This window comes from Podarcis melisellensis (genome assembly GCF_964234715.1).
Source record: "Podarcis melisellensis genome assembly, chromosome: 9".
Classification (NCBI taxonomy): Eukaryota; Metazoa; Chordata; class Lepidosauria; order Squamata; family Lacertidae; genus Podarcis; species Podarcis melisellensis.
In genome coordinates, this window is record NC_138541.1 from 6,138,508 (window position 1) to 6,164,917 (window position 26,410).

The 26,410-nt window shown below is 46.6% G+C and overlaps 1 protein-coding gene and 1 long non-coding RNA gene across 2 annotated transcripts in view; one reads left to right on the forward strand and one right to left on the reverse strand.

The window, feature by feature from the left end:
- Positions 1 to 13,453: 13,453 nt before the first annotated feature.
- Positions 13,454 to 15,528, forward strand: LOC309377831. The gene is made up of 2 exons (XR_014171704.1): positions 13,454 to 13,516; positions 13,896 to 15,528. It is a non-coding gene; the product is annotated as an uncharacterized lncRNA (long non-coding RNA).
- Positions 15,529 to 18,366: 2,838 nt separating this feature from the next.
- ADRA1D (adrenoceptor alpha 1D) overlaps positions 18,367 to 26,410 on the reverse strand; it is a 54,223-nt gene continuing 46,179 nt past the window's right edge. Inside the window, exon 2 of the mRNA XM_081925102.1 lies at positions 18,367 to 19,843. Within this exon, the coding sequence (XP_081781228.1) occupies positions 19,269 to 19,843 (575 nt within the window). The 3' untranslated portion in view covers positions 18,367 to 19,268. The remainder of the gene's footprint in view (positions 19,844 to 26,410) is intronic.

A 26,410-nucleotide genomic window follows, 5' to 3' on the forward strand; every position in this document is an offset into this window, starting at 1 on the left:
GCAGCAGTGTGCAGAAAGCAGAGTCTGGGCAAGACTGCTGGTTTGAAGGCTGAAGGAAGTGGGAGCTGCCCAAATAAAACTGGAGAAATCCAGGATTTTAGCGTCACTGTGGCTGGGCTGCATGTCGCAGCCAAAAGAAGTAGCAAGCTTTCCTGCGGAATCTTTATTTTTTTTAATTGAGAGCGTTCAAATTTTAAAGCCCAGCAGGTCTGCAGTCAAATCAATGAAGCATAAGTTTTCTTGTATTGCAGTAGGGACCGCCTCTCCTGGTATGTCCTGTGGAGGACCTTAAGGTCCACAAATAACAACACTTTGGAGGTCCGAAGCCACAAGGTGGTTAGATTGGTCTCAACTAGGGCCAGGGCCTTTTCAGTACTGGCCCCAACTTGGTGGAACGCTCTGTCACAATAGATTAGGGCCCTGCGGGACTTGACAACTTTCTGCAGGGCCTGCAAGACAGAGCTGTTCCGCCTGGCCTTTGGTTTGGACTCAGTCTGACCCTTATATTTCCCTCCCCTTATGGTTTTGATCTATGGGCTATTATTAAAATGAGGCTACATTTTAAATTGCATTTTAACCTGTATTTTAAATTGGTCCCCCCCCCATTATGTTTTTACTGTAATTTTACTGGTGTGAACTGCCCTGAGCCCGGCTCTGGCTGGAGAGGGCGGGCTATAAATTAAATTATTATTATTATTATTATTATTATTATTATTATTATTATTATTATTATTATTATTACGATGCTGAATTTGGGGCTGTGTGGGGTTTCTTAAAGGAGGTAGCCCTTCGTTGCAAGAAAGCTAGAGCCACCTCAGCCCGCCTTCCACTGAAAATATTAACAGGGAGCTGCACTAAAACTGGAATCGCTTGAAAGGTTTTTCTCACAGCCAGCGGAATATAAATTTCATCAAAATAAATGAATTTTTAAATGTCTTAAAACTTAATAATAATAGCATGAAAACGTTGGCAGCATTAAGATAAATTCAACAGTGTAAATACGTTTGATGAATGAAATAATGGATTTGTGATATGCAGAATGAACCATGGAAAGAAGAAGGGAAGTCATTGATACTTTAAGGATGTTTAAATGAGTATTCTAAATTGTAAAACAGAAAATTACACACACACACACACACACACACAACAGCAACAGCAGCAGCAACAACAGCTTAAGGTAAACAAGCAGAGAAGCTTTTCACATAGTGAAAATTGGCTTGAATGTCATTGACTGGTTGGGCATCTCTAGGCAGGGCTGGGAGAGAGACCCTTGCCTGAGGCCCTGGAAAGCTGCTGCCAGTCCGTGTAGGCAATACTGAACTAGGTGGAGGAATGGCCTGACTGTGTTAAGGCAAAAGGGTGGAGGAATGACTTTTAACTGTTCCTTGGTACAGCAGGAGAAGTTTCACCCGTGCTCACGGCGCCTCTCTATCCTTCCTCCAAATGAGCAAGAGGCATTGTTAAGTGTTCAAGGACACAATTCAGCTGGGCAAAGGCACTCAAGGAGAATCCAGAACATTGCCAGTGTCACAGTTGCAGAGGAACAGTGGGAGGCAGCAGCAGCTAGGGAAGCCCCAAGGGGAGAAGGCTCAGAGCCCGGGGATTGGTGGTGGGACAACAATGAGTGGTCGGAGGGAGAAGGCTGGGAGGAGGAGGTGTCGGAAGTTGAAGAGGTAACAGGATTTGGTGAGAAGGGAGAGTGCAGCATGGAGAAGTCCAGAATCAAAATCGGGAGAGTGGCCGGGGGGGAGGTGAAGAGGCAGAGCTGAGTCAGGCTGGTGAAGAAGTCAAGGTGTCTCCTCCTGCGACCTCCCTGCTGGTCTCCTAGGACCATGAGAGGCATGAAACGGGAGGAGCAAAGGGAGACATGAAGGCGTAGTCTCAGATTGCTTTGGGAGGGGAAGCCTGAAGAGAAGGAGACTTAGGCAGCTGTGGGAAGGTGGGGACCAACTGAGGAAGTCTTGCTGTGCTCATTAGGCCTGGCACTCTTGGGCAGATCCTAGGTTTCTAATAAAGAGTTAACTTCGCCTACTCCGTGTGATTTACGGCAGGCTCGCTTCTGACATTGAACTTGGAGAAGGAGCAGGAAGCAAAGGAACCCCCTAATGGAAGGGCACATTCCAGCCAGGCAAGAACATGCAAAGAGGGTGCAAATCAGTGGTGGTGAGGGGCAGGGCCTGTGAAGAAGGGGTGTGGCTGGGGAGAGTCACAAGGGCCACATAAAGAACTTCATCAAGGCATATGGGATCCTAGGTTTGCTCCCGGATGCCCTCAAGGGAAAAAAGAGGCAGTATCCGGTCACGGGATAGAATAGACAGCCACCCGCCCTTAACTTTGCCCTGCTGCCCCCTGGTTCATGCTGCCCCCTCTCCTCCCCGCGGAGTCTATAAACAGTGTCCCTGTCCACCCTGAGTCATCAGCTGAACTGTTTTCTGTTTCCTGAGTGCAAACCTGCCCTTAGGCTCGGGATCACATTTCTCCCGCTGTGCTAAATTTAGCAATTGTTTACAAGCTGGCACATAAAGTTAGGTGCTTCTGCAGACCGACAGAAATAAATGCATGAGCTCAAGAGGTGACCCGAAAGCCGTATGTCAGGGTGATGATGGTAACATTTAGCATTTATTGACCACTTCTGGAATTGCTTTGAGCCTTCTGTGTTATTGTTCCGTACATCTCTCACTTTCCCTCCGTGGAGCTGAAGGTGCTCTTCCGCTATCTGTTTTATCTGCACAACAATCCTGCGAGGAAGGTGTGACGTTAACATATGAGAGAGTGCTGGAGGTGAAATAGTTAAACAGGTTACCCAATCAGAACCCAGGGGGGTGGAGTCAGAGAGACTATAAAACCAGCTCTGGGAGGGGCGAAGGGAGGAGTTCATTGGGAGTTGGGTGGTTGGTTGGAGTCGGAGTGAATTGGGATAGAGTCTGTGGGTAGGTTGAGTTAGTGTAGTGCAATAAGCTGAGTCAGGAACAGTTAGGGCAGGGGTTTGCAACCTTTAAGACAAAAATAGCAACTTGGACCCGTTTCCAAAGGAAAAAAAACTGGGAGCCGCAAAACCATTGCGACATTTAAAACAAAATTATCTCCAGAGCCGCGATCTGACAGCAGGCGGGAAGGTGACGTCGGGACAGTGCGTAGCTAACGCACTCACCGCCCCCCTGCGACGTCACAGCCAGTACAGCGCCCACCACAGTGGGGAGTGTCGGGACGCACAATGCGCCTCCTCCCCTCGCTAGTATCCACCCCGGAGCCGCGGCAAAGGTGTAAAAGAGCCACATGCGGCTCCGGAGCCGCGGGTTGCAGACCCCTGCGTTAGGGGCTAGGAAGACAAGTAAATATCTGAGAAGTGGTTTAGTGAGTGAGAGCAGGTAGCGGAAGTTATAGGACTGGATAGGCACCCCATGGCCAATACCGTTTATGAAACCACACACTTGTTAAACTGCAATAAATAAACAGAAATGTATGCTCCAATTTAACCCTGACTTGACTCAGTATTGTACCAGGTAGGGCCTGGGTGGTGGCAGTGAGAAATAAAGTGGCGGCACAGGGATCAGTAGACGGTGAAACGTCCGGGGACCCTGTGTGATCGCCACAGTAGGTTAAGAGTTATTGACCCAACATCACCCAGTGAGCTGTGTGGCTAAGTGGGGGCGGGGGGATTTGAATCCTGGTCTTCCACACCCAGTGCTCTAACTACTATGCAACACTGTCTTTATGTGAATTTGGTAATCCTTACAACAAGCTGCTGAGGTAGGTCAGCATCAAGTCCTGCCTCTTCTCATGCAGGATGAAGCAGTACCTGAGTTGTGCCAAACACACCTTGTGTTTTGATTTCTGCATTTCAGGGGCTTGGACCAGATGACCCCCAGGGTCCCTTCCAACTCTATACAGTTCTCTGATTCTATTATTATTATCCTGATATGGAGAAGGTGTGTAAGCAGACTTAGAACAGTTTGCCTAAAACTCACTTGATGCATTCATGATCGCAGCAAAATTTGAACGCAAAACTGAAAGCTCAGTCGGTAGAGCACGAGACTCTTAATCCCAGGGTCATGCGTTCGAGTTCCGCATTGAGTAAAAGATTCCTGCCTTGCGGGGGGGGGGTGTTGGACTAGATGACCCTGGGAGATCCCTTCCAATTGCGCAATTCTACGATTCTATGTTTTAATGGCAGACCGCCTCAGAAAATTCGGATCAAGTGCAAATTTAGAAGCATAGCTGCATGTTGGTCCTGATCCTTTCTGGAAGTGTGAGTTTGGCGAGTTCCCATTGAAATGTTAACCATTTTGTTCTCTCAGCCTAGGCTGCATTTGTTTGTTGGTTTGTTTATTTTATTGATTAATGAATCTCCTTTTACATATGCACCAAGGCGACTTAACAAACCTGTCATAAAAGGTCAGGACCCCTGACCATTAGGTCCAGTCATGGCCGACTCTGGGGTTGCGACGCTCATCTCGCTCTATAGGCCGAGGGAGCCGGTGTTTGTCCGCAGACAGCTTCCGGGTCATGTGGCCAGTATGACTAAGCCGCTTTTGGTGAAACCAGAGTAGCGCACGGATACGCCGTTTACCTTCTCGCCGGAGCGGTACCTATTTATCTACTTGCACTTTGATGTGCTTTCGAACTGCTAGGTTGGCAGGAGCAGGGACCAAGCAATGGGAGCTCACCCCGTCACAGGGATTCCAACCGCCGACCTTCTGATCGGCAAGTCCTAGGCTCTGTGGTTTAACCCACAGCACCACCCGCGTCCCTAACAAACCTATCATAAAACCAGCTAAAAATAACTATAAAAACGGTACAAAAAGATAGGTTTCAGAAATAATACAAAATCAAACACCTAGGGCAGAGGCTTTTGGGATCCAGCTGGAAAAGATTGCCAAAATTAAAAGATGTATTCAAGTGACCCTACTTGGACATATAAGGTATAAAGCAGCCTCTTAAGTAACCTGCCTCTGAACTCTGTATGGTTCTTCCTTTGTTTTTAAATTGCTTTTATTAATGATTTTCTTGGGTAACAAAAGTACATAACCCTCTCTGCTTTCAGTTCATAGACACTTTGCACTTCTCTGCCTTTGGTTTTGCTTGCCACCCTCCTTTTTTATATTTTAAAATCCTGACACACACACCCCCCGCCATCTAGCCATCCAAGGATGACTTCTCAGGAAATGGCTCTTGACCGTGAAAGTTTCTGCAACAATAAATTGGTTAGCTCTTACCTACTAAAGAGCTGCTCCTATGCCCGCTTTTCAGTAACCAGTTCAAAAGTGAACAAATACTGCCATCTTCTGTGCACAAGAAGGATATAACTGAGAACTGGAGAAGAGCAGAGGGGAAACAACTGACTGCTCACACCAATCAGTTAATGTCTCTCTTTTGACTGCATCACTCCTTATTCCAAGGTTGCAGAGCCTGTAGCAGCAGCTTTATATCAAAGCAAGAGGGGTCTGTATCCTCGGAGGACTTGCAATCCAAAATAAGGTTGCACTTTCCAAACTTTGGATAAATGGCCGAGCAAAGGGCAGATTTGCTCGATGGTTTGACCTTTGTGGATTGTAGGACAAGATCTTCCTTGCTCATGGAGCTACTGGGATTACAGTTTGTGTGTGCATGTTCAATCAGGATGCAATCCTGCTTCAAGTACTAGCTGGAAACCAGTGATGTAGCATGGGTTGCTGCTGGAAACCAGTGATGTAGCATGGGTTGCTGCTGGAAACCAGTGATGTAGCATGGGTTGCTGCTGGAAACCAGTGATGTAGCATGGGTTGCTGCTGGAAACCAGTGATGTAGCATGGGTTGCTGCTGGAAACCAGTGATGTAGCATGGGTTGCCACTGACCAGGGCAATGCAAGTACTAAAGAAATGAACCTATGCTGCCAATTCTCATAGTAAGGTAAAGGTAAAGGTACCCCTGCCCGTACGGGCCAGTCTTGACAGACTCTGGGGTTGTGCGCCCATCTCACTTAAGAGGCCAGGGGCCAGCGCTGTCCAGAGACACTTCCGGGTCACATGGCCAGTGTGACATCGCTGCTCTGGCGAGCCAGAGCCGCACACGGAAACGCCGTTTACCTTCCCGCTGGTAAGCGGTCCCTATTTATCTACTTGCACCCGGAGGTGCTTTCGAACTGCTAGGTTGGCAGGCGCTGGGACCGAGCAGCGGGAGCGCACCCCGCCGCAGGGATTCGAACCGCCGACCTTTCGATCAGCAAGTCCTAGGCGCTGAGGCTTTAACCCACAGCAGCATATAAGTGGCACACAAAACACTACCAAACCATTCTATGTTTTAAATCTTATATTAATAACCTAAAAATTGAGAGAGCTATGTACAAGATCTGCTACAGAAGCCACAAACAGAAAACTCATTCAAATTGTGTCCAGGAACTTGGCTAAAGGAACTTTAAAGACTAAATCTTCCTTTTGGACACAATTTGAATGAATTTTCTGATTGTTTTCTGTTTGTGGCTTCTGTAGTAAATCTTGTACACAGCTCTTTCAATTTTTGGATTATTAATATAAGATTTAGAACATAGAATGGTTTGGTAGTGTTTTGTGTGCCACTTATGTGCTGCTTACTTTATACTGGTCATTGACCAGGGCAAGGCAAGTATTACACCTCCTAACCCGTGGTTGTGGTTGGGGCTTTTTTTTTCAGTTTTCTTTTGAAATTTTGCTCTCCCCCCAAATTCTGCACCCAGAGCAACAGCCCCTGTGCACCCCCCGTCACGCTACATCGCTGCTTGAATCTCACCGTGGGGGAAGAGCAAAAAATATTGTGATGCAATAGATCTGGCATGCCTTGAGATCTCAGGGCGATCAAACAGCAGCATTGTTTTAAAATCAGGGTGTCCTGGACTGGCTGGATGACGAGGAGTGGTAGGAGGTACCAGCTGGGGAACACCCAAGGGAACCCCCAGAGGAAGAAGGTTCAGAGCCAGGGGGCTGGTGGTGGGACACCGAGGCGAGATTGGAAAGAGAAGATTGGGGGGAAGGAAGTGTTGGATGAGGAAGGGCAACAGGCTTTAGTGAGCAGGGAGAGACGGTGACAGGGAGCAGCTCAGACTCCGAGGCTGAAGCAGAAGGGGGGGGGACATCAAGAAGCTGCAGAAGAATCCAGGGAATCTCCACCTGCTGTGACAATCTCCTCTCCCTCCTGGTCTCCAAGAATGTGCAGAATAATGAAGAGGAAAGAACAGAAGTCAGAGGTGCACAGATACAGTTTGAAACTGGGAAACATTTGGAAGAGGAGGAGCCTTAGAAAGGGTGGAAGGCAAAATGGAAACAAGAGGATCTACCGACACTTGAAGAGTGGAGAATGAAACTTATGGATTACGCAGAATTGGACAAAATGACTGGGAAAATTAGATATCAAAAAGACCACAAATTCATCAAGGACTGGAGAAAGTTTACGGATTATCTGGAAAACAGATGTGATGTACAGACAACGTTAGTCGGTTTCAAAGAGGCTTTGTGATTGTTAAAGATGTATTGTAAAAAAAACAACCAGAAGTGATAAGTTACTATTAACTGGCAATACAAGCCATGAAAAATGTGTAATGGATAGCAAATATGGATGATTGGTGGAGGAGCTGGTGGAAGTTCAAAAAATTGCAAATATGAGAACAAGATTGTCTTGATTAGTTTGTAAAAGAAAATTCAATAAAAATTATTTTAAAAAATAAATAAATATCTGAGCTGATCAACAGTTTCACTGATGTGCAGCTAGACTTTGAAGTCTAAAAAAAATAAATAAAAATAAATAAAAAAAATAGAAAGGGTGGAAGGCAGGGACCTTTAGTCCTGGCAACTGCTCCACAGGAGCAAGACCTTCTGGGAAGTTTTAGTGGGCTGTAGTTCTTTTCCAGTGTTAGCTTCACTGACAACGGAGCCCTGCATCTTTCGTGCTGACTCCAGCCCTGACCCAGGGGTAGAGAACCTGTGGCCCTTCAGAAGTTGCTGAAATACAACTCCCATGTCCCACGGTTTGCCCACTCTTGGTAAAAGGTAAAGGTAAAGGACGCCTGGACGGTTAAGTCCAGTCAAAGGCAACTATGAGGTTGCAGTGTTCATCTCGCTTTCAGGCCGAGGGAAGCGGTGTTTGTCCACAGACAACTTTCCCGGTCATGTGGCCAGCAGGACTTAACCACTTCTGGTGCAACAGAACACCATGACGGAAGTCAGAGTGCATTGAAATGCTGTTTACCTTCCCACAACAGTGGTACCTATTTATCTACTTGCACTGGTGTGATTTCAAACTGCTAGGTTGGCAGAAGCTGGAAAAGAGCAATGGGAGTTCACTCCATCGTGGGGATTCGAACCGCCGACCTTCTGATCGGCAAGCCCAAGAGGCTCAGTGGTTTAAACCACAGTGTCACCCACGTCTTAGTCTATATAGTCCAGTGTGCTCTTTCCATTGTGGCCAACCAGATGTCCATGAGAAGTCCACAAATAGTAACTGAACATACTTCCCACATTGTCTGTCTGACAGCAATGGGGATCAGAGGGATATCACTTCTGAACCTGGAGTGTCCCGCCCCCCCCCCCTGTATGACTTTGGAGTTTTGCATTTCTGTTGCGAAGGTCGACCGCTTCCCAATTGATGCGTTCCTCCTTTTCGGTTTCCAAATCAGTGTGACTCACCCCCGCACTAAGCTTTCAGGGCAGGTTGGGATGGAAACAAAGAGAAAGATGTCCTGAGCCACTGCTGGTGAGACTAAATCGCTTACATAACTCCCAGCTTAAAACACCCCAAAATTAATTTGCTGCATTAAATACAGTGGCATTGATGGAACATCGGTATTGGAGATGAAACATGTGAGATTTTCCCCATCACGATTCCTGCAGCAGCAAAGGAGGAGCTGGGCTTTTAGTATTCTGCTCGAGGGATGCTCTCGGTTAATTTAACACCGTCCAAATGACTTTGTTGGGTCCATCTCATTCCATGCTAATGATCTTTAGCTCGTTGTTAATATTAGTCATGACAGCTGCAGATCTATGGCTCCCTTCCTGTCATGGCAGCAGCAAATGCAAGTGCAGGATGGTGATTTTCACAAAGCAGCAAAACAGCCACTGCGGCTTATTGGTTAGACGGTAGGACTGGGACCTGGGAGACCAGGGTTCGAATCCCTGCTCAGTTCTGAAGCTCACTGGGTGTCCTTGGGCCAGACACTCACTCGCAGCCCAGCCTACCTCACAAGGGTGTTGTGAAGATGACATGGGTAGATGCAGGCATAATCCATGCATCTGTCCTGTTCTTCAATACGATCCTTGTGAGCAATGGCATTACTTTAATGGCAGGAGCATTGAGGTCTCCTCACAATGACCTATATATGGAGCATTCCTCCTCATCTGATTGCACAAAGCGTAGTTTATATCCGGTCTTTATTGAACAATTCATTCTGATTTGTTTATGGGAAAGTTGTATGAAAATGAGTCTTCCATTTGTCGTGATATGCTCACAAAGCTTATGAGGTGGTTGGTTAATAATAACCAGCCTTTATTGAACAATTTGTTCTGATTTGCTTGCAGAGCAGTTATATGACAATGAGCAGTTATCCCGTATTCATCCTGTTCGACTGGCAGGGTGTTTATATGTCTTCGCATTAGTTGTTTATTCGCCCCACATTTCCCAACACATTTCCCTTCCCCTTTCCAAACTGCAATTTCTTTTTTCTTTCTTCTTTAAAAAGTGTATTGGTTGTATCAGGGCAGAGCTCGACTCCACTTTAACTGCACAAACCCCAAGCTCTGATACTACACACTTGAATCCCTCCCACGAAATAGCCACCCATAAATTCTATAAATTCTCCAGGGAATTAGAGTGCGTTGAGAATACAACAGCCCAACTGCTCCCCCCACCCCTACTTTTACAGCCCTGGGTCACCCTGTGTGGGTCCAACTCGGGGTGATTGAGGGATTGGTCAGAATCAGCCCAATTTAGTTCTGAATCCAGCATTTCTGTGGACCAGATTTCAGAGCCCTCTGCACAACCTCTGGCTGTGGATAAAGAACATATATCTCAACTTCTCCAGGGCACAGAGGCGACTTCCCAGCTGCCCTAAGTCTGTAGTGAAGCAACAGAGCAGATGGGCGAGCTAAACAGCAGCACTGGGGGGCCGTGATGGACCTGCTGTCAGGACCTGGATCCCAAGGCTTTGGGGGAGGAAAAGCAAGGAGAGCAGGACCCTCCACAGTGATGGCTGGTGCCAATTGCAACTGGTGGGGTGGAAGGCAGGGATGTTAGGATTCTTGCTCCGTGCTTGCAGTCATGGGATTCTCGTCTATCACATGATGCTGTATGTTTTCATTCCACATAGTGGGAAGTGACGGAGACGGGATGTTTTTATCACTGTTTTCCATGATGTGGGACTATTGTCCTTTGTTCTTTCTCTCTTTGCTGTCTGATGAGAAAGAGGAAGGAGCTAAGTCAGAATGCTCCGAGTGTATTATATGTAAATAAAAGTAGATTAGCCAAAATGCTGAGATATTGAGTCTGTTACGCGAACCGCTAACACCCTGCAGGTTCCGTAAGTGTGCCAATGCCTCTTAATATCAGTCGCTGTGATGTTCAGGCTGGAGAAAACTTTTAAAGCTCCTGAACGACCGACCAGGAGGGAGAGAACATGCCAGTTGGGCATGTGTCTCTGCCAGCGTCCTACACCTGAGTAGGATGATCCTAACAAGGGAGCCCAACAGCAGGTGGCGCCAGAGCAAATGATAGCCAGAGCCCTCTAATTCTAGTTATGCTCCCATCCTCTTCCCAGCTGGGTTCTGCAAGGGCAAAAATGAGATGAGGGAGGAAGAGGAAGCCGACAGGCACCCCCACGCCCAGAACTGGTTGTATGCTGGAAGACAGCTGGGAATTGGCTGCGAGACAGACTGAGGTTGATGAACCCAGACCCTCCAATCATCCCTATTTTCAAAGGACAGTCCTGGATTTACAGAAGCCGTCCGGTTTCAGATTTAATCCTCGAATGTCCTGTTTTTCCTTGGGACATCCCCATCTTCATCAGAGAAATGTTGGAGAGTATGGAATATGACGTTCCCAGGCCCCCAGCCATTGCCATTATAAGAGAACAAGGAAGATGTTCATGATGAGTTTCGGTACCTCTTTTTCTGTGTGTGTATGTGTTGGGTTGTGGTTCTGTTTACTGGTGTTCACCCATGTAAATTAAAAGCAACTCTCCTTGCATGTAATAAACATGTAATAAACTAACATATCACCTGGGAGAAATATTTAGTGCAGACCTTTCATTGATGTGCTTTTTTTCTATATGCAGGGAGAATTTTAGGTGGGACAGCGTTAAAAAAATGCTAGGATTTTGTTTGTTTGTTTTTATGTAAACTGCTTGGAGATTTTTTTTATTATATCAAGCAGTGCATTTGTTTGCAAAGAACTTTAAAAATATGGCCCTGCCACTTGCAATCTGATGGAACTGTCCAGAGCTGCAAAGAGCGATTGGGCCCTGTAATGAAATGTCATTAGCATTCTGATAACTCATTGGGCTTCCCTTGATATTTCTGAAGCTGTTTTGTATGAAGAGTTTGCTTTGCATTTCAAGGGCAACTCAATAGGCTCTTCTGAGAGCTGATAAATAAAGGGGAACACGTCACGTCTTAAACAATGCACTTTTTTTTTCTTTTTTAGGCAGAGTTGTGCGTGTATTTGGTACAAATAAACAAAATAATAATAATGTGCATTCTGGTTTTGCAAAGGTATACATAAATCAATCCAGCAGAGTTTGCATCGAATGACAGGAAGGAAAAACCCACTCTGGCTAATAAATACACTTGCAGATTGTTAAAAGGGAGAGAGAAAAGAGGAACGAGACATGAAATATCCAAAGATTCATTAAAGGAAATGTACACCTATGTACACATCTGTAAACAATAAAATAGAAAGATTATAAAACATCAGTCCAGCATTACAGTGGATGAAGCTTTCTTCCTTCTTTCGTATCACTGGCGAGATTTTTGCTGATGTATGGAATTCAGTCAACTGTGCTGAGCAGACGAGGGAAATCTGGGGATCAGATAGATCTGACATACACAATCCATATGTTACATCCATTGTCCAACATAGGGCTCTGCATTTGGTCGTTGCTGCTGCTGCTGTTTTCCTTCCCGCTGCAGAAGAGGCAAGCCTTCTGAACAACGAAACAGAGGCTTGCCTCTTCAGCGGTGGGAATTTTCCGCAGCAAAAGGACCAAGAGCAACGCTGGTTGTGTGCATGGCTCTGTCCTACGTCTGCATGACCCTTCTTTGGACCACTCACTGAATATGCATTCACAGATTCATGTGCTTATGCATCTATGCCTGGATTCATGGGCAGATTTTTTTTATTGTTAAACTGTTAAAGTGGACTAGAGTGGATTTTCTCAGAAGGTCTGGGCATGTGATCCCTTCAACGCCCTGCCAGACTGAGGTTCGCTACAGCCACTTTGCAATATTATTATTTTTTCTGGATGCAGGCCAATGTGATCTGGATACTTCATTTTCCTTTTTTTTGAGTATTCACAAACTTGGCTTAACACACCAGCATTTTACGAGAAGTTGACCTGACACGTAAATAACAAGCAAGCAGAAACAGTTCTATTTATTGGTCCTAACCTGGGCGCTGACTCTTGTGATCTCCCATTCCACATGATCCTGTTGAGGCCGTAATGACTGCATATATGTTTGGTCACTCGAGGCAACGGAAATGTTTGGTTGCTGACACAATCCAAGGGTGGGGTTGAGGAGTTGGAAGGGACCACAAAGGCCATCTATTCCAGCCCCCTGAAATGCAGGAATCTTTCTCGCTCAATGTGCGGGATCTTTAGGGAAACCTGGTTCTGAACCTACAAAACATCTGGACGCATGCAGATACTTTGCTCCTGCTTTCCGTAGGAAGGAGTGCCGGCTACTGATGAACCTTCTCGTATAAGAGACTGCAGAGCAACTAGCAAGAGAGCATTTTCACAGACTCCACAGCATCGCAAGCCACCTTGAGGCCATCCAACCTGACCTCAAGATGTGGGTATACTATTTAGAATCATAGAATCATAGAGTTGGAAGAGACCACAGGGGCCATCGAGTCCAACCCCCTGCCAAGCAGGAGACACCACCAGAGCACTCCTGACATATGGTTGTCAAGCCTCTGCTTAAAGACCTCCAAAGAAGGAGACTCCACCACACTCCTTGGCAGCAAATTCAACTGTCAAACAGCTCTTACTGTCAGGAAGTTCTTCCTAATGTTTAGGTGGAATCTTCTTTCTTGTAGTTTGGAACCATTGCTCCATGTCCACTTCTCTGGAGCAGCAGAAAACAACCTTTCTCCCTCCTCTATGAGACATCCTTTTATATATTTGAACATATCACCCCTTAACCTCCTCTTCTCCAGGCTAAACATGCCCAGCTCCCTTAGATGTTCCACATAAGGAATCAATAGCCAGCCTGCCAAAACAGCCTGCCAAAACACATTTCTGACCAATAGCCAGCCTGCCAAAACACCTCAAGTAAAGGAGAGCCCTCATGCCCCAAGGTAGTCTAAGTAAAGGTAAAGGTACCCCTGCCCGTACGAGCCAGTCTTGACAGACTCTAGGGTTGTGCGCTCATCTCACTCTAGAGGCCGGGAGCCAGCGCTGTCTGCAGACACTTCCGGGTCACGTGGCCAGCATGACGAAGCTGCTCTGGCGAACCAGCACCAGAGCAGCACACGGAAACGCCGTTTACCTTCCCGCTAGTAAGCGGTCCCTATTTATCTACTTTCACTTAAGGGTGCTTTTGAACTGCTAGGTGGACAGGAGCTGGGACCGAAAGACGGGAGCTCACCCCGCCGCGGGGATTCGAACCGCCGACCATGCGATCGGCAAGTCCTAGGCGCTGAGGTTTTACCCACAGCGCCACCCGCGTCCCGCAAGGTAGTCTACCACACTGCAAAACCTTACCATCAGGATGTCTCCCAATGTTTAATCAAAATGTGCTCACCTGCCATTTCTAACATTAGGCTCCTGTCTTGCACTCTGGGGCAAGAGAGATGCACAACAGCATATCAGCATATCTGCATGGCAGCCCTTCAGATGTTTGGAGACAGCTGTTCTGCCTTCCCTTCCCCATCTTCCCTATCTCCAGGCTAAACATTCCCATCTCTTTCTACTGGACCTTATAGGACTTTATTTACCATTCTGGCTCTCCTCCTCTGGACATGCAGTGGTGTGGAATAGAGAATTAGAATGTGCTACACAAGCTAAACAATGGAAAATTGCTTTCGGATCTATGCAGAATGTTTCCCTCGATCCGAAATTGAGACTGAGCCAGCAAAAATGGATGTTTGGGGTGTATTTGGTTCCACAATTTCTTTATAAGAAGTATTGTCTGATACAGAAAGATGCTGGAGTTGTGATACGGAAAATGCCACCAGATATACTCCTTTTGGGTCTGAAGTTGCTGTCCGTATCAATTTTGTACTGGCAGAACCTTTGATATTGCAGATGTTCGTGTACTTTTCAATCATATTCCTGTAGTATGTATCAAGACAACTAAAGTGGATTTTCTGAGCTGCTACGGTCACTTAATGACCTTAACTTTGTGCCTGAAAGAATAAATACCCACCATCTATTAAGCAACAGTCTGAGGACCCCACCACACCCTGGCTAAATTTGAAAACATATTTTCTATGAACTCCAGTCTTGGGTGGATACCAATTTGGGCCTCTGGAGGGCTTGCATCAACTTGTATGCATGTTTATTTTCAGTTGGATTTTAATTGCATTTCTAATACGAGCTGACCAGGTTTTATATCTTTATGTTTATTTTGTTTTATTTCCCTTTTATTGTCGGGGGTTGGACTAGATGATCCGTTGGGTCCCTTCCAACGCTACAATTCTGCACCTAGGATTGGACACAGTTCTCCAGATACAAGCAGACCACTTTATATCATCTCTCGTTTACACTTTCTGTGCTTAAAACAGAGTGGCATCTAAGTACAATTGTGGCAACAGATGGCAGGGTGGGATTCCGTTAACAAATTGTAAGTGTTCCATGGGGGCTTAGCAAAGCTGCAAACAGTTCGTTGTTACTAGAAAAGAAATGCTTCCCCAATTGTGTATGCATTGCAACCACAGCAGTCAATGCTCCAGGAGAGAGCATATGTTTAGTATTCCTGTTAAGAACCTGATTTATCTTCTCCACTCACTGTGCAACATCCGCCATATATATATCGCTGTCTAGGAAAGCTCAAGTCACAGCAAAGCCCATCTTACAGCAGCTTTTCATGTCATGGGAAAAGAATGGTTGCCTGCCAAAGCTTCGCAGGAAGGTCTCCTAGTAGAGAGTAATCCAGGAAGCACTGCCCTCACAGCACCCAATAATTGCCCTCAGTTGCCCTCGGTCATGTCCCCACACGGCCAAATACCATTGGCTATATAGCAGCGTGACATCATCATGCTCACAGCATGGTATCTTTGGGCAGGAATGACTAAATGTCCAGTAATTTTCAATGTTTTCCAATACATCTTTCCAACCCACCAAAATGTCTATCTTTAGTTTGGTGGGGTGGGGGAAGCAAAACTAGAGAATATTCATTGCATCCTGACTATTACCTCAATGTTTCTGAAGCATCGTGCGCAGAAATCTGTGCATTGCATGGACGCTATCTGTTTTGATTCCAAATCAACAGAAATCCACAGATTTTAGTAGTACTCCACATTAACTGTTTTTTTAAAAAAATTCTACATTCCAGCCTTCCCATTGACCTCAAGTGGAATTTTGACTCCGCGCCAATGGGGTTTTGATGGCCAGTCAAAGTTGTTTCCTTATGAAAACAACTACAGGCGGCGTTCAATGGCTATGATGCTATTTTCAGCGCTTGGGTTTGATTCGCAGTTGCTATGGGCCCTGATTTGCTGGCTGCCACCCAGGTCCACATAAAAAACGAAAGTGGTTGTGGGGGGGGAGGAATCACGTTTTGATCCAAGATGTCCTATTGGGAATTTTGCCAGGGATTTAAGAAATCTGGGGGTTCAGAGGGTCTACATGCAGTCGCCGGTTCTTTCCAATCATTAATTTTGGCAAATGTTATCTCAGAAACACACGCAGACCAGATGGAGTTGTGTCAGCTCAATCAGGGCCAGTTTTTGCCTGACATTATTGGCTGCCTTGGGGGAAATATTTTGACAAACACCAGAATGGCCGCCTGAAATTCATCCAGTCGGCGTGTGCTGTGACAGCACAGAGAAAAGGGAATGGAAAAATGTACATACAGCCCTTTCTTGCTGTCTCACCATCCACCTACAGTTCCTTCCTTCCTTCCTTCCTTCCTTCCTTCCTTCCTTCCTTCCTTCCTTCCTTCCTTCCTTCCTTCCTTCCTTCCTTCCTTCCTTCCCTTTTCTCACTGTAAAATCACAGTTGCTACCCTTGAAACGCAACTGTAAACCTCAGTTTTGAGGTTGAATCAAGCTGGAAACCTTTGCAAGTCTTACCAGTTTTTCCTTCTTTGGTCGATGCTTCCGTTTTGTGCAAATCTAAACACTCTCAGAATTCTGGGTGCTGGGCATGAACTTGTGCTTCCACTGAACCTGTGCTTTCATTCTCGCTTCAGGTTTCTAGTCCTTATGACCACGAAGAGTCACTTGAAAGCATGCTGACAATGAGAGGCGCCAAGCTGGCTAAATAAGATTTCTGGCAGTCGGGTAGGGTGGGGAGTGCTTTCCACGCATGAGCATATGCAGAGTGATTTCCCCTCACCGTTGAGTGACCGTCATCAACTCATAGTCATTTGGGCCTCCATACAAACAGACCGTCATAGCAATGTGGACTCATGTGGAGGGCTGGTTGTCTGCCACACCCAGTCATTGTGGCAAAGTGAATTTTATCATATTCCCCTAACCAAATTGGAAATACTGGGTAGTTTGCAAATTGTGGGATCCAGGGGAGGTGGTTAAATTCTCCTTACCGTGTGAATGAGTCCACTGGTAAAACTGACAATCTCTCCAAACGGATTAAGGAGACCTGGTCTCTATCCTTGTTTTTTTTTTAAAAAAGGTCCCTGTTGTAATACCGTGGTACCTCTGGTTACGAACTTAATTTGTTCTGGAGGTCTGTCTTAACCTGAAACTGTTCATAACCTGAGGTACCACTTTAGCTAATGGAGCCTCCCGCTGCCGCCGTGCCGCCGGAGCACAATTTCTGTTCTAATCCTGAGGTAAAGTTCTTAACCTGAGGTACTACTTCCGGGTTAGTGGAGTCTGTAACCTGAAGTGTTTGTAACCCAAGGTGTTTATAAGCCAAGGTACCACTGTACTGACTTCATAGCTAAGTTACATTTGATCTGCTTTTAGGATTTCTGCTGTTTTCGGCATTTCTTTTAAATCTAAAGAACATCAGATTTGGGTTCTTCAAAACTCCAATTAGAAAGCAAGCTTCTAGACCACTTTGTTGCAGGAATAAATTTCGAAAATGGGGACATCTCCTGTTCTCTAAACGAAGGGTGGACAACCTTTTTCATACAGAGCGCTGCCTTCCCAGCTGGGTAGCTTTCTGAGGGCTGTATGCTGGCAGTGGGCGGAGTCAGAGGCAGACATGGGCGGAGCAATGAATGCAAATGCTACCTTTGTACAGTAGGCATGTTTCCGCACATTCACACACACACACATTGCTCTCCATCTTCCATCCAGAGAAGCAAAAGGCATCGTCAGAATTCAAGGGCACACTTGAGCCAAGCAGAAACACTTGGGATGCAAAGCAGGGACAGTGAGGGGTGTGGCCTGAGGAGAGGGCGTGGCCAGGAGAGTGTTCCAAGGGCCTGACAGGGAGGCCTTGGGGGCCGCATTTGTGTCCCTCAGAAAGTTGCACTCCAAGCAGATATTCCCTCTGTCTTGCTTTCTCCCTCGAAACAACAATGACATATAAGAGATATTCTGTGTTAAGACTCTGTTCCTCCTCCCCTCTGGATCAAGGGGTGGAGCTTCTGTGAGCTCTCTGATTGGCTACCCTCTTTCCCCCTCTTGCCTGAGGTCACATGCCCTTACCTCTCCTGCTTCCATGTTATGTACTGAGTTGAATAGGATCCAAAATGCAGCAGTCTGATTGGTCCTAGAACAATAGGATTCAGAATGCAGCAGTCTGATTGGCCCTAGAACAATAGGATTCAGAATGCAGCAGTCTGATTGGCCCTAGAACAATAGGATCCAGAATGCAGCAGTCTGATTGGTCCACAGGAGCCACCCAATCCAGCTCCAGGTGGAAGTGAATCCGCAACCTGATTGGCCTAGAGGTGAATCCCGGAATTAGCCAATCACGTGGGGCCCATTGTGTAAAGAATGTATATAAAGCAGACATCCTGGGGGAACTTCTATTCCTCCTCACCGCTATGAGCTGAATAAAGAGCATGAAATCCACTCTCGACTCTGAGTATATTTCACTCCACATGGCCCAAAATTGCAGTTTTCTGCAACCAAGAGCTCAGAATAAAGAGTAACAGCCGGGCAATTTTATGTAAAAACCCCCCAAACCCATCTATTGACTTGTGCCATTAATTTATGCATTTCGGGGTTTCTAGGCAAATACTTGGGGTTTCCCTGGTGCCAAGTATTGGGGGGGCACAGATTAAAAAGGGTTTCCCAACCCTACCAAGACCACCCCCTTGCCTATAAGAGAAACTGATACTTCTCACTGCTCTGTCTCCTGTGCTGACAAACACTTCTTCCATGGACTACCCTAACACTCATGGGAGTCCATTGAGCTGGACCTGCCCATGTAGACCTTGAAGGGTCCCATCCAGATCCATGGTGGATTTGACCACAATATTCTGAGCACCAGTACAAAATGGGGCACCCCACACCTGGGCTTAAAATCGGGCATTTGCCAACCACCTTTCATTCTGGTGGACTTTGCCCGGTGGAAGGAAGAGGTGGCAACTTCTCCCCTCGCAGATTCCAAGTTTGATGATGGCTGAGGGAAAGGACCGGGTTCAAATCAAACAGTTTATAATCTACCTTATCCTGAGTCAGACACAACTGAATCAGTATAGCCTACATGGCCAGGCAGAGGCTCTCCAAGGTATCTGGCGGAGGAGACATTTTCTTCCTCAGTTTTTGCTACCTGAGACCCTTCTTGGACGGGAGATGGCTTGGGACAGAGCATGGGGCCTTCTGTACTCAAAGGTTGGGCTCCCGCACTCGGCTCCCAGGGCACCCACTTGAGTCTACCTGCCCCCCCTTTTGACAGCCAACCACCGCGCGAGAGACACTGACAAAAGAAAACAGAACCCCAAAGGGCCGAGATCCCTGCTGGCAATTAAATATCCGTCTCCTTAAGCCCGCAGGACTCGGAATCCGTCAAATCGTCATACATGTGGTACTCAACGCACTCCATGAACTCATTGGGGATCCCAATGGAGACCGACTCCACCTCCGTCTTGTATGAGGCCACGCCGCCCCCTTTGAGGGAGCTGCCCCGGATTTTCTGTGAGAGGCTGTTCATTTTTTCCTTCAGCTGGGTGGAGGGCTTCTGGAAAGGGGAAAAGAGTCTCCACCTCTTGAAGTTCAGAGTCCTCCGTTTGCTGGCTCTTTCCAAGGTGCCCGAGTTCAACATGAAGGAGCCGTTGAGTGTGGAGATCCTGGACCTGGGCTCCCTCTCGGAGTCTTGGCCCGACCCGTTCATGGAGGCCCCTCGCCAGTGGTTGTCGTAGACCCTCCAAATGGGCCTTCTCCTCCTCCGGCACTGGCACTTGAGGAGGCGGGTGAAAGCCCTCTTGAACTCTTTGCTCGAGCAAGGATAGATGATGGGGTTGACGCAGCTGTTGAAGTAGCCCAACCAGAAGATGACTTTGAAGAGCATCCCTGAGGGCTTCAGGGAAGGGAAGAAGGAACCTGGGCGGGAGATGGGAGAGAAAACAAGGCAAGAACGTAAGAATGGCTTTTGCAGTGTCAGACCACGGACCTTAGCATCATAGAATCTTTCTTCGTTTAAATTTTAATTATGCTTTTCAGATATATACTTTTCACTGATTTTACAGTCATTTTGACATACTTTTTTTGATACACCAAAAAAGAAGCGTACAGCTTCCGGGTCATGTGGCCAGCATGACTAAGCCGCTTCTGGCGAACCAGAGCAGTGCATGGAAACGCCGTTTACCTTCCCGCTGGAGAGGTACCTATTTATCTAATTGCACTTTGACCTGCAGTGCAGTCCTGTGATTCTTCGTGTTTCTGGATGGATAACTCATGCAATGGCACCCATGACGGTCAGCCCCTGCTTCTTCACCAGAAATGGAGCCCCCCCCACTCAAGCCCTCCCCCTCACCTCCAGATCATAATGTGATCTGAAGGAGCGTCTCTACCCCCATCATTCAGCCCGGACGCTGAGGTCCAGCGCTGAGGGCCTCCTGGTGGTTCCCTCACTGTGAGAAGCGAAGTTACAGGGAACCAGTCAGAGGGCCTTCTCGGTAGTGGCACCCGCCCTGTGGAACGCTCTCCCACCAGATGTCAAAGAGGAAAACAACTAGCAGACTTTTAGAAGACATCTGAAGGCAGCCCTGTTTAGGGAAGTTTTTAATGTTTGATGCATTACGGTATTTTAATATTTTGTTGGAAGCTGCCCACAGTGGCTGGGGAAGCCCAGCCAGATGGGCAGGGTATAAATAAATTGTTGTTGTTGTTGTTATATGCAGGGAACCAAGAGGACTCCGTCTCCAGGGATGCAGAGACTGAAATCTCCAGGCCCTGATTTACATCAAGGATTTCAAATCAGGGTCTGATTTTTTTCACACCTGTCCCAGAGTCTAAAGAGAATCTCATAAATTACAGGGCAACCCTAACCATCTCTACTCAGAAGTAAGTCCCACTTGGGTTCATAGAACTGCAGAGTTGGACAGGATGACCAAGGTTCAACCCCATGCAAAATTTCAGCGGGGTTTACTTCGAAATAAGCGAGATTAGGATTGCAGCCTAAATTTGTTGACTCTAGACTGGCGTCTCCAAACCTCACACCCTTTAGCGTGGCCCCAGGCTGGGGTAGATGGGGTCTGTAGAATCACAGAAAACAACAGCAACAATTTGTATACCATCCTTTACCTGCAGGTCTCAGGGCGGTTGCAACATAAAATCACAATATAAAAACACAAAATACATGTGAAAAACAAAAACAAAAAAAGTGAATGTAGAATTGGAAGGGACACCAAGGGTCATCTAGTCCAACCCTCTGAAATGCAGGAAGTCTGATTCATCTGGAGGGCACCAGGTTGGGGAAGCCTGGTCTCCGTTATTACTGGGAATGGATTGTGTCTGGGTGTTCATGTGTCCACCCAGCCTCAGCCGAAACCTCAAGGCGAGATCTTCTCCCAAAAGCGATAATGAGCGCTCGCCCTAATGCCATTATCCATTCCTGGAGTTTTGCCTTCAGAAATAGAAAGCGGAACGGCTGAGAAGCCAGCAGGGCCAGTCCTTTGACTGTGGCATGATGTTCTTGGATAATTGGAAGAGGTTTTCTTGTGCAAGCATCAAATCCTCTCTTGTCTATTAATCTCCATTTGTCCCCATTAATCCCCCATTAACCCTCTCGGAGTTCTGGCACGTGGCGTTGCCCATCTCTGTCCAGCAGATGTCTCTCCCGCACTCTGCCCGGGCTCCGTGGCTATTGCCCAGGGAACTCTAAGAATAACTCTCTGACTCAGCCTGACTGTTTTTTAATTTTAGATGAATCATGACGCTGCGTGACTGCGGTGTTAATTTGTATTATGGGTAAATAGCATGCGCTTCCAAGGCACTGGTGCTAAACCCCGGTGTCAAAACAGCTCCGAGGGGAGCGCTTGGCATCGCGGGCAAGGAAACATCGGAATCCTGAAAGCGAGAACAGAAAACACCATCTCACAAGACAGCCCCATAGTTTGCTGGCTGAGAAAAGCAGCCTCCGGGACCTGTTTGCAGAGGGGAGGGAAAAAAACACCCAGCAACATTGTGGGGCTCCTGAATCTGTGGAGTCTGAACTGTGGGCTTCACTTTCAGAAGCTGCAAGATTCCAGGGCAAGTGATATATTCATTCACAAGAACATAAGTAGACCCTGAATGCAGGCTTCAAGCTCTCGTGAGTTGCATTGACAAACCAAACACAGGAAAATGATGTATACAGAGTCAGACCTTTTGGCACTCTAGCTCAAGGTTGTCTACGTGCCAGAAATGAACTGGATCTGGCCGGTAGGCCAAATCCTTAACTTCCTTACACCTTGCTGGCCAAATGCAAGGTTGATGGGGAAACTCACTGGTCAAGCATCTGGCATCACAATGACATCAGGCAACGGTCCTCAGGAGTTCAAAGCACCTGCCTGGCAGGCTCGAAGTCACTGAATCACAGAATTGTAGAGTTGGGACCATGAGGATCATTCAGTCCAACCCTCTGCAATGCAGGAATCTTTACGCCCAATGTGGGACTCAAACCCACAACCCTGGGATTGAGAATCTCATGCTCCACCCACTGAGCTATCCCAGGTGATAGGGTGGTGACTTCAGGCCTGCTCCCTTCAGGGATTGTCTAGGCAATGTCTAGGCAACACGATGACCATGTACATGCGCAATAAACAATCTTTTATAGAATTCCTTCAAACCATAACAAGTCCAAAATGAAATCTTTAGTCTCAAAGTCTCTGAAAATCTTCAAATGAAGCAAGGTACCAGACCTTGTACAATGAAAGACAAGCTGTGAAGCTTTGTGTATTCAGCAAATATGATGTCCAACACTGAACAGTGATTTCGGATATAGACTCCTGTTTCGTAGAATTCTTCGTCAGCGTGGTGGGAGGATATAGAATTGCTTCATAAACCCATCTTATTTCGAATGAATGTGTGTAAATGAAAATATCAAATGCTGTGCTCATGTAATAATGTAGTCACTGCTGCGTGATAGACCTGGGAGCTTCGTGATTTGCTGATTTGCTGATTTGAATCAGCAAATATTAACCAGTAAGGCTGTGAGTAAAAGTGCACCCTTGCTTAAAAGTTGCAGCTGTTTTGGAGCTGCTATGTTGTTTACTGTACCAGGGAATGGAAAAAAAAAGAAACATTGAAGATGGATGCCCCTTCTAACAAGAGATTTTAGCTTGGAAAGATGTTTAGCCTGGAAAAAGGGAGTCTGAGAGGAATTTGAGAGCCATCTTCAAATATCTCAGTGGCATGCTTGTTTTTTCTTGTTCTGGAGGGTAGGACTCGAACCCAGGGCTCCAAGTTGCAAGAAGGGAGATTGCGACTAAAAGTTTTTTTGGGGGGGAAATTCTGACAGTAAGAGCTTTTCGGCAGCGGAACGGACTCCCACGAGTAGTGGTGGACTCTCCTTTTCAGAGTTTGGATGGCCATCTGTCATGGATGATCTGGTTGAGATTCCTGCATTTCAGGGGGTTGGACTAGATGACCACTGGGTCCCTTCCATCTCTAGGATTCTATGATTAGTCTGTGTTGTTTGTCAAATTGTCATGCTAGTTCACACATCTCCCCAAAAGAGGAGGTCACGTGTTATGCTCTCTCTCTCTCACTTTTAAAGAAAACAGCCGAGCTATTATTCTGGAATCCCAGGCAGGGATGCAGCCAGAATCTTTGAGAGGTTTCTTGTGCCGCAATTGGCAAGCCTGGAGTCCCTTTTGGAAGGGCATTTGTTTATCACCAGACTTGCATTCTGGAGCAGCCTGGAACCGACTCCCAAAATACCTTGGTGATGCTCTTTTTTCGCTCTCCCCCTTCAACTCCCTCCTCAAAAGCCAACCGTTCTGTGAAATAAACACCCCCCCCCCAATTGAACCTCCTTTCCCCCCCATTGCACCTGCGGTGTGTCAAATTTAGGACTACAAGTTCCTCCGGGCAATGATAGCTCTGTCAGTAGAGACTCATAATCCCTGTGTTCAAGCCCCAAGCTGGGCAAAAGATTCCTGCATCGCAAGGGGTGGGACTAGATGGCCCTCATAGGCCCTTCCAGCTCTATACTATTTAAAAATAGCCTAGTATTTAAAAATAAATACTATTTATTTTTTATCCCATAAAGCAGGTCCAACGCCCTCAGGCAAGGCCCACCGGCACTGACACCTGACCCGGGTCTGCGAACCACCCTTTTGAATTTCCCACAATGCGCCTGAGGTAACACCACTCCAGGGCATTATGGGAAAGGTAAAAATGGTGGCTTGCAGCTGGTCCCCGCCATTGCCGAGCAAGTCCACGGTTGGGGGCCCACAGATATAAGAGGTGGGCCACCAGAGAGCTATTTCCCTGGGAGACATAAAAAAAAAATATTACCAATATTTCTGGAGCGAGGAAGGACATTTGTGGTCTTTAACTGACCAAATTAGATGCTTTGTGTTATGTACTGAAGTTCTCAACCTGGGCCAGCAGGGGGATACTGTAGATAGTTTTCACTCAGGTCCGCATATGCAAATAAGGAATTGAAAATGACGTTCAGTGATTGGATAGTTACAGAAAGTTGTTACTGTTGCTTTGTAGTTGAGCTCTATATAAGCAGGTTGGCTGAACCCTTCAGTTCGGTTCTGTTCTGGCCTGTGAATAAACAAGAGCTGTCTGAAGAATCACTGTGTCGTCTGATACATTCACCCACAACTTAACAGTTTGGGCTGTACTGGTCCACCCTGATTTTCCAATCAGCAGTGGTTTATTTCAGCAGGAGAGTAGCTTGCTTCTACATGGCTTCCTCTGCCCCTTTGATGGCGAGAAAGGGCCTGTGAGAAGCATTTGGAAAACAGACAAGCCAGCCAGATTTTCTAGACCTCGGCTCGAAGGGAGGGAGAGATGGAGGCTGGGATATATGCAATTCATCCTCAGGCCGGTAGCAGCAACTGTGCACATCCGCAACATTAATTTTCATTTGGGTGTTCCTGCTTTACGGAGGGCATTCCTCTGTTCGGCAGGGTCCTCTCTTTAAGGGGCTGTCTTCTCAAAGACCAGAGAGTTGGGGGGACCCGAGAAGAGGTGCCCACCAAGACCTTAACACCTGGGCAGCAGACTGATTGCACTTCGACTGCAATTTCAGCAACTGTTTCTAACTTTTTTGCCTCTGTGCATATAAATTGGGACATGCAAATGTGTGCCCAATATAGCCCTCTTTCTCTCCCTTTTGGGTACCTGCTTGAATGGCACCTGCACCAGAGTTGGGAACACAGGCAGCTGCCTGAGTTTGACACAGAAAAGATTGACGGGTGCACAGCTCCAGGGCTCTCTGCCTGCCTCTGGGGACCCTACCCAGCCTGCAGCCCTCCCTTGCCCTGCCCTGTGCCCTCCCTGAACTCTTTGGCCTGTCTGGGAAGCAGGAGTGCCATCTGGGCCCCATGACGGAAGGTGTCTGGGGTTGTGGGCGCATTGCAGCATGGACTTCCCTGTCACCAAAATGTGTGGGTGCCAGGCCCCTTCATGGGGAATTTTGTGGGTGCTTGGGCACCCCAGGGAGTTGGTACCTATGCTGGGATGTTCCCTTGAATACTGCTTGACTGCATCGAGAGGAAGGTAGGTGTGTCTTTGTGTGCATGCGTGGAAAAAGTATAAATGCAAAAAATGAATGATGTGTTACTGTCTCCTTTCTTTCCAGTATTAGGAAATGGTCCTAGCTTTGTTGTTTGCCTTTTTAGTCTCCCTGGATAGCTGAGTCAGTGAAGTATGGGACTCTTAATGTCAGGGTCCTGGGTTTGAGTCCCATGTTGGGCAAAATATTCCTGCATCGCAGAGGGTTGAACTAGATGACCCTCGTGGTCCCTTCCAACTCTACTATTCTATAGACCATAAGCATCAAATACAGCATATAGTTAGAAGAAGAAGAAGAAGAAGAAGAAGAAGAAGAAGAAGAAGAAGAAGAAGAAGAAGAAGAAGAAGAAGAAGAGTTTGGGTTTGATATCCCGCTTTATCATTACCCCAAGGAGTCTCAAAGCAGCTAACATTCTCCTTTCCCTTCCTCCCCCACAACAAACACTCTGTGAGGTGAGTGGGGCTGAGAGACTTCAGAGAAGTCGGCCAGAGTGTGCAAAAGAAGGATCGAACATTTTTTATGTATGCTACAACAGCAGCAAGGATACTCATCGCTAAATGCTGGAAAATTCAAGATCTACCCACACTGGAAGAATGGCAGATGCAACTGATAACCTATATGGAACTGGCGGAAATGACCGGCAGAATCCGAGACCTGGGAGAGGAGACGATAGAAGAAGATTGGAAGAAATTTAAGATTTACCTACAAAAACATTGTAAACTATATGAATGTTAAGAAGGATGCTAGAGCGTAAACAACTGGGCACCATTAAGCTAGAGGAAGTAAATTATGAAGATAAGCTAAATTTTAAGAAAATTTTAAATATTGGGAAGTTTTAAGTTATATGTAATGTGTTAAGATTTGAGTCAAAGGTTATTTAAGATTAGAGATATAACACTGGAAAATTAGACAATAAGAATAGAAACAAGGGG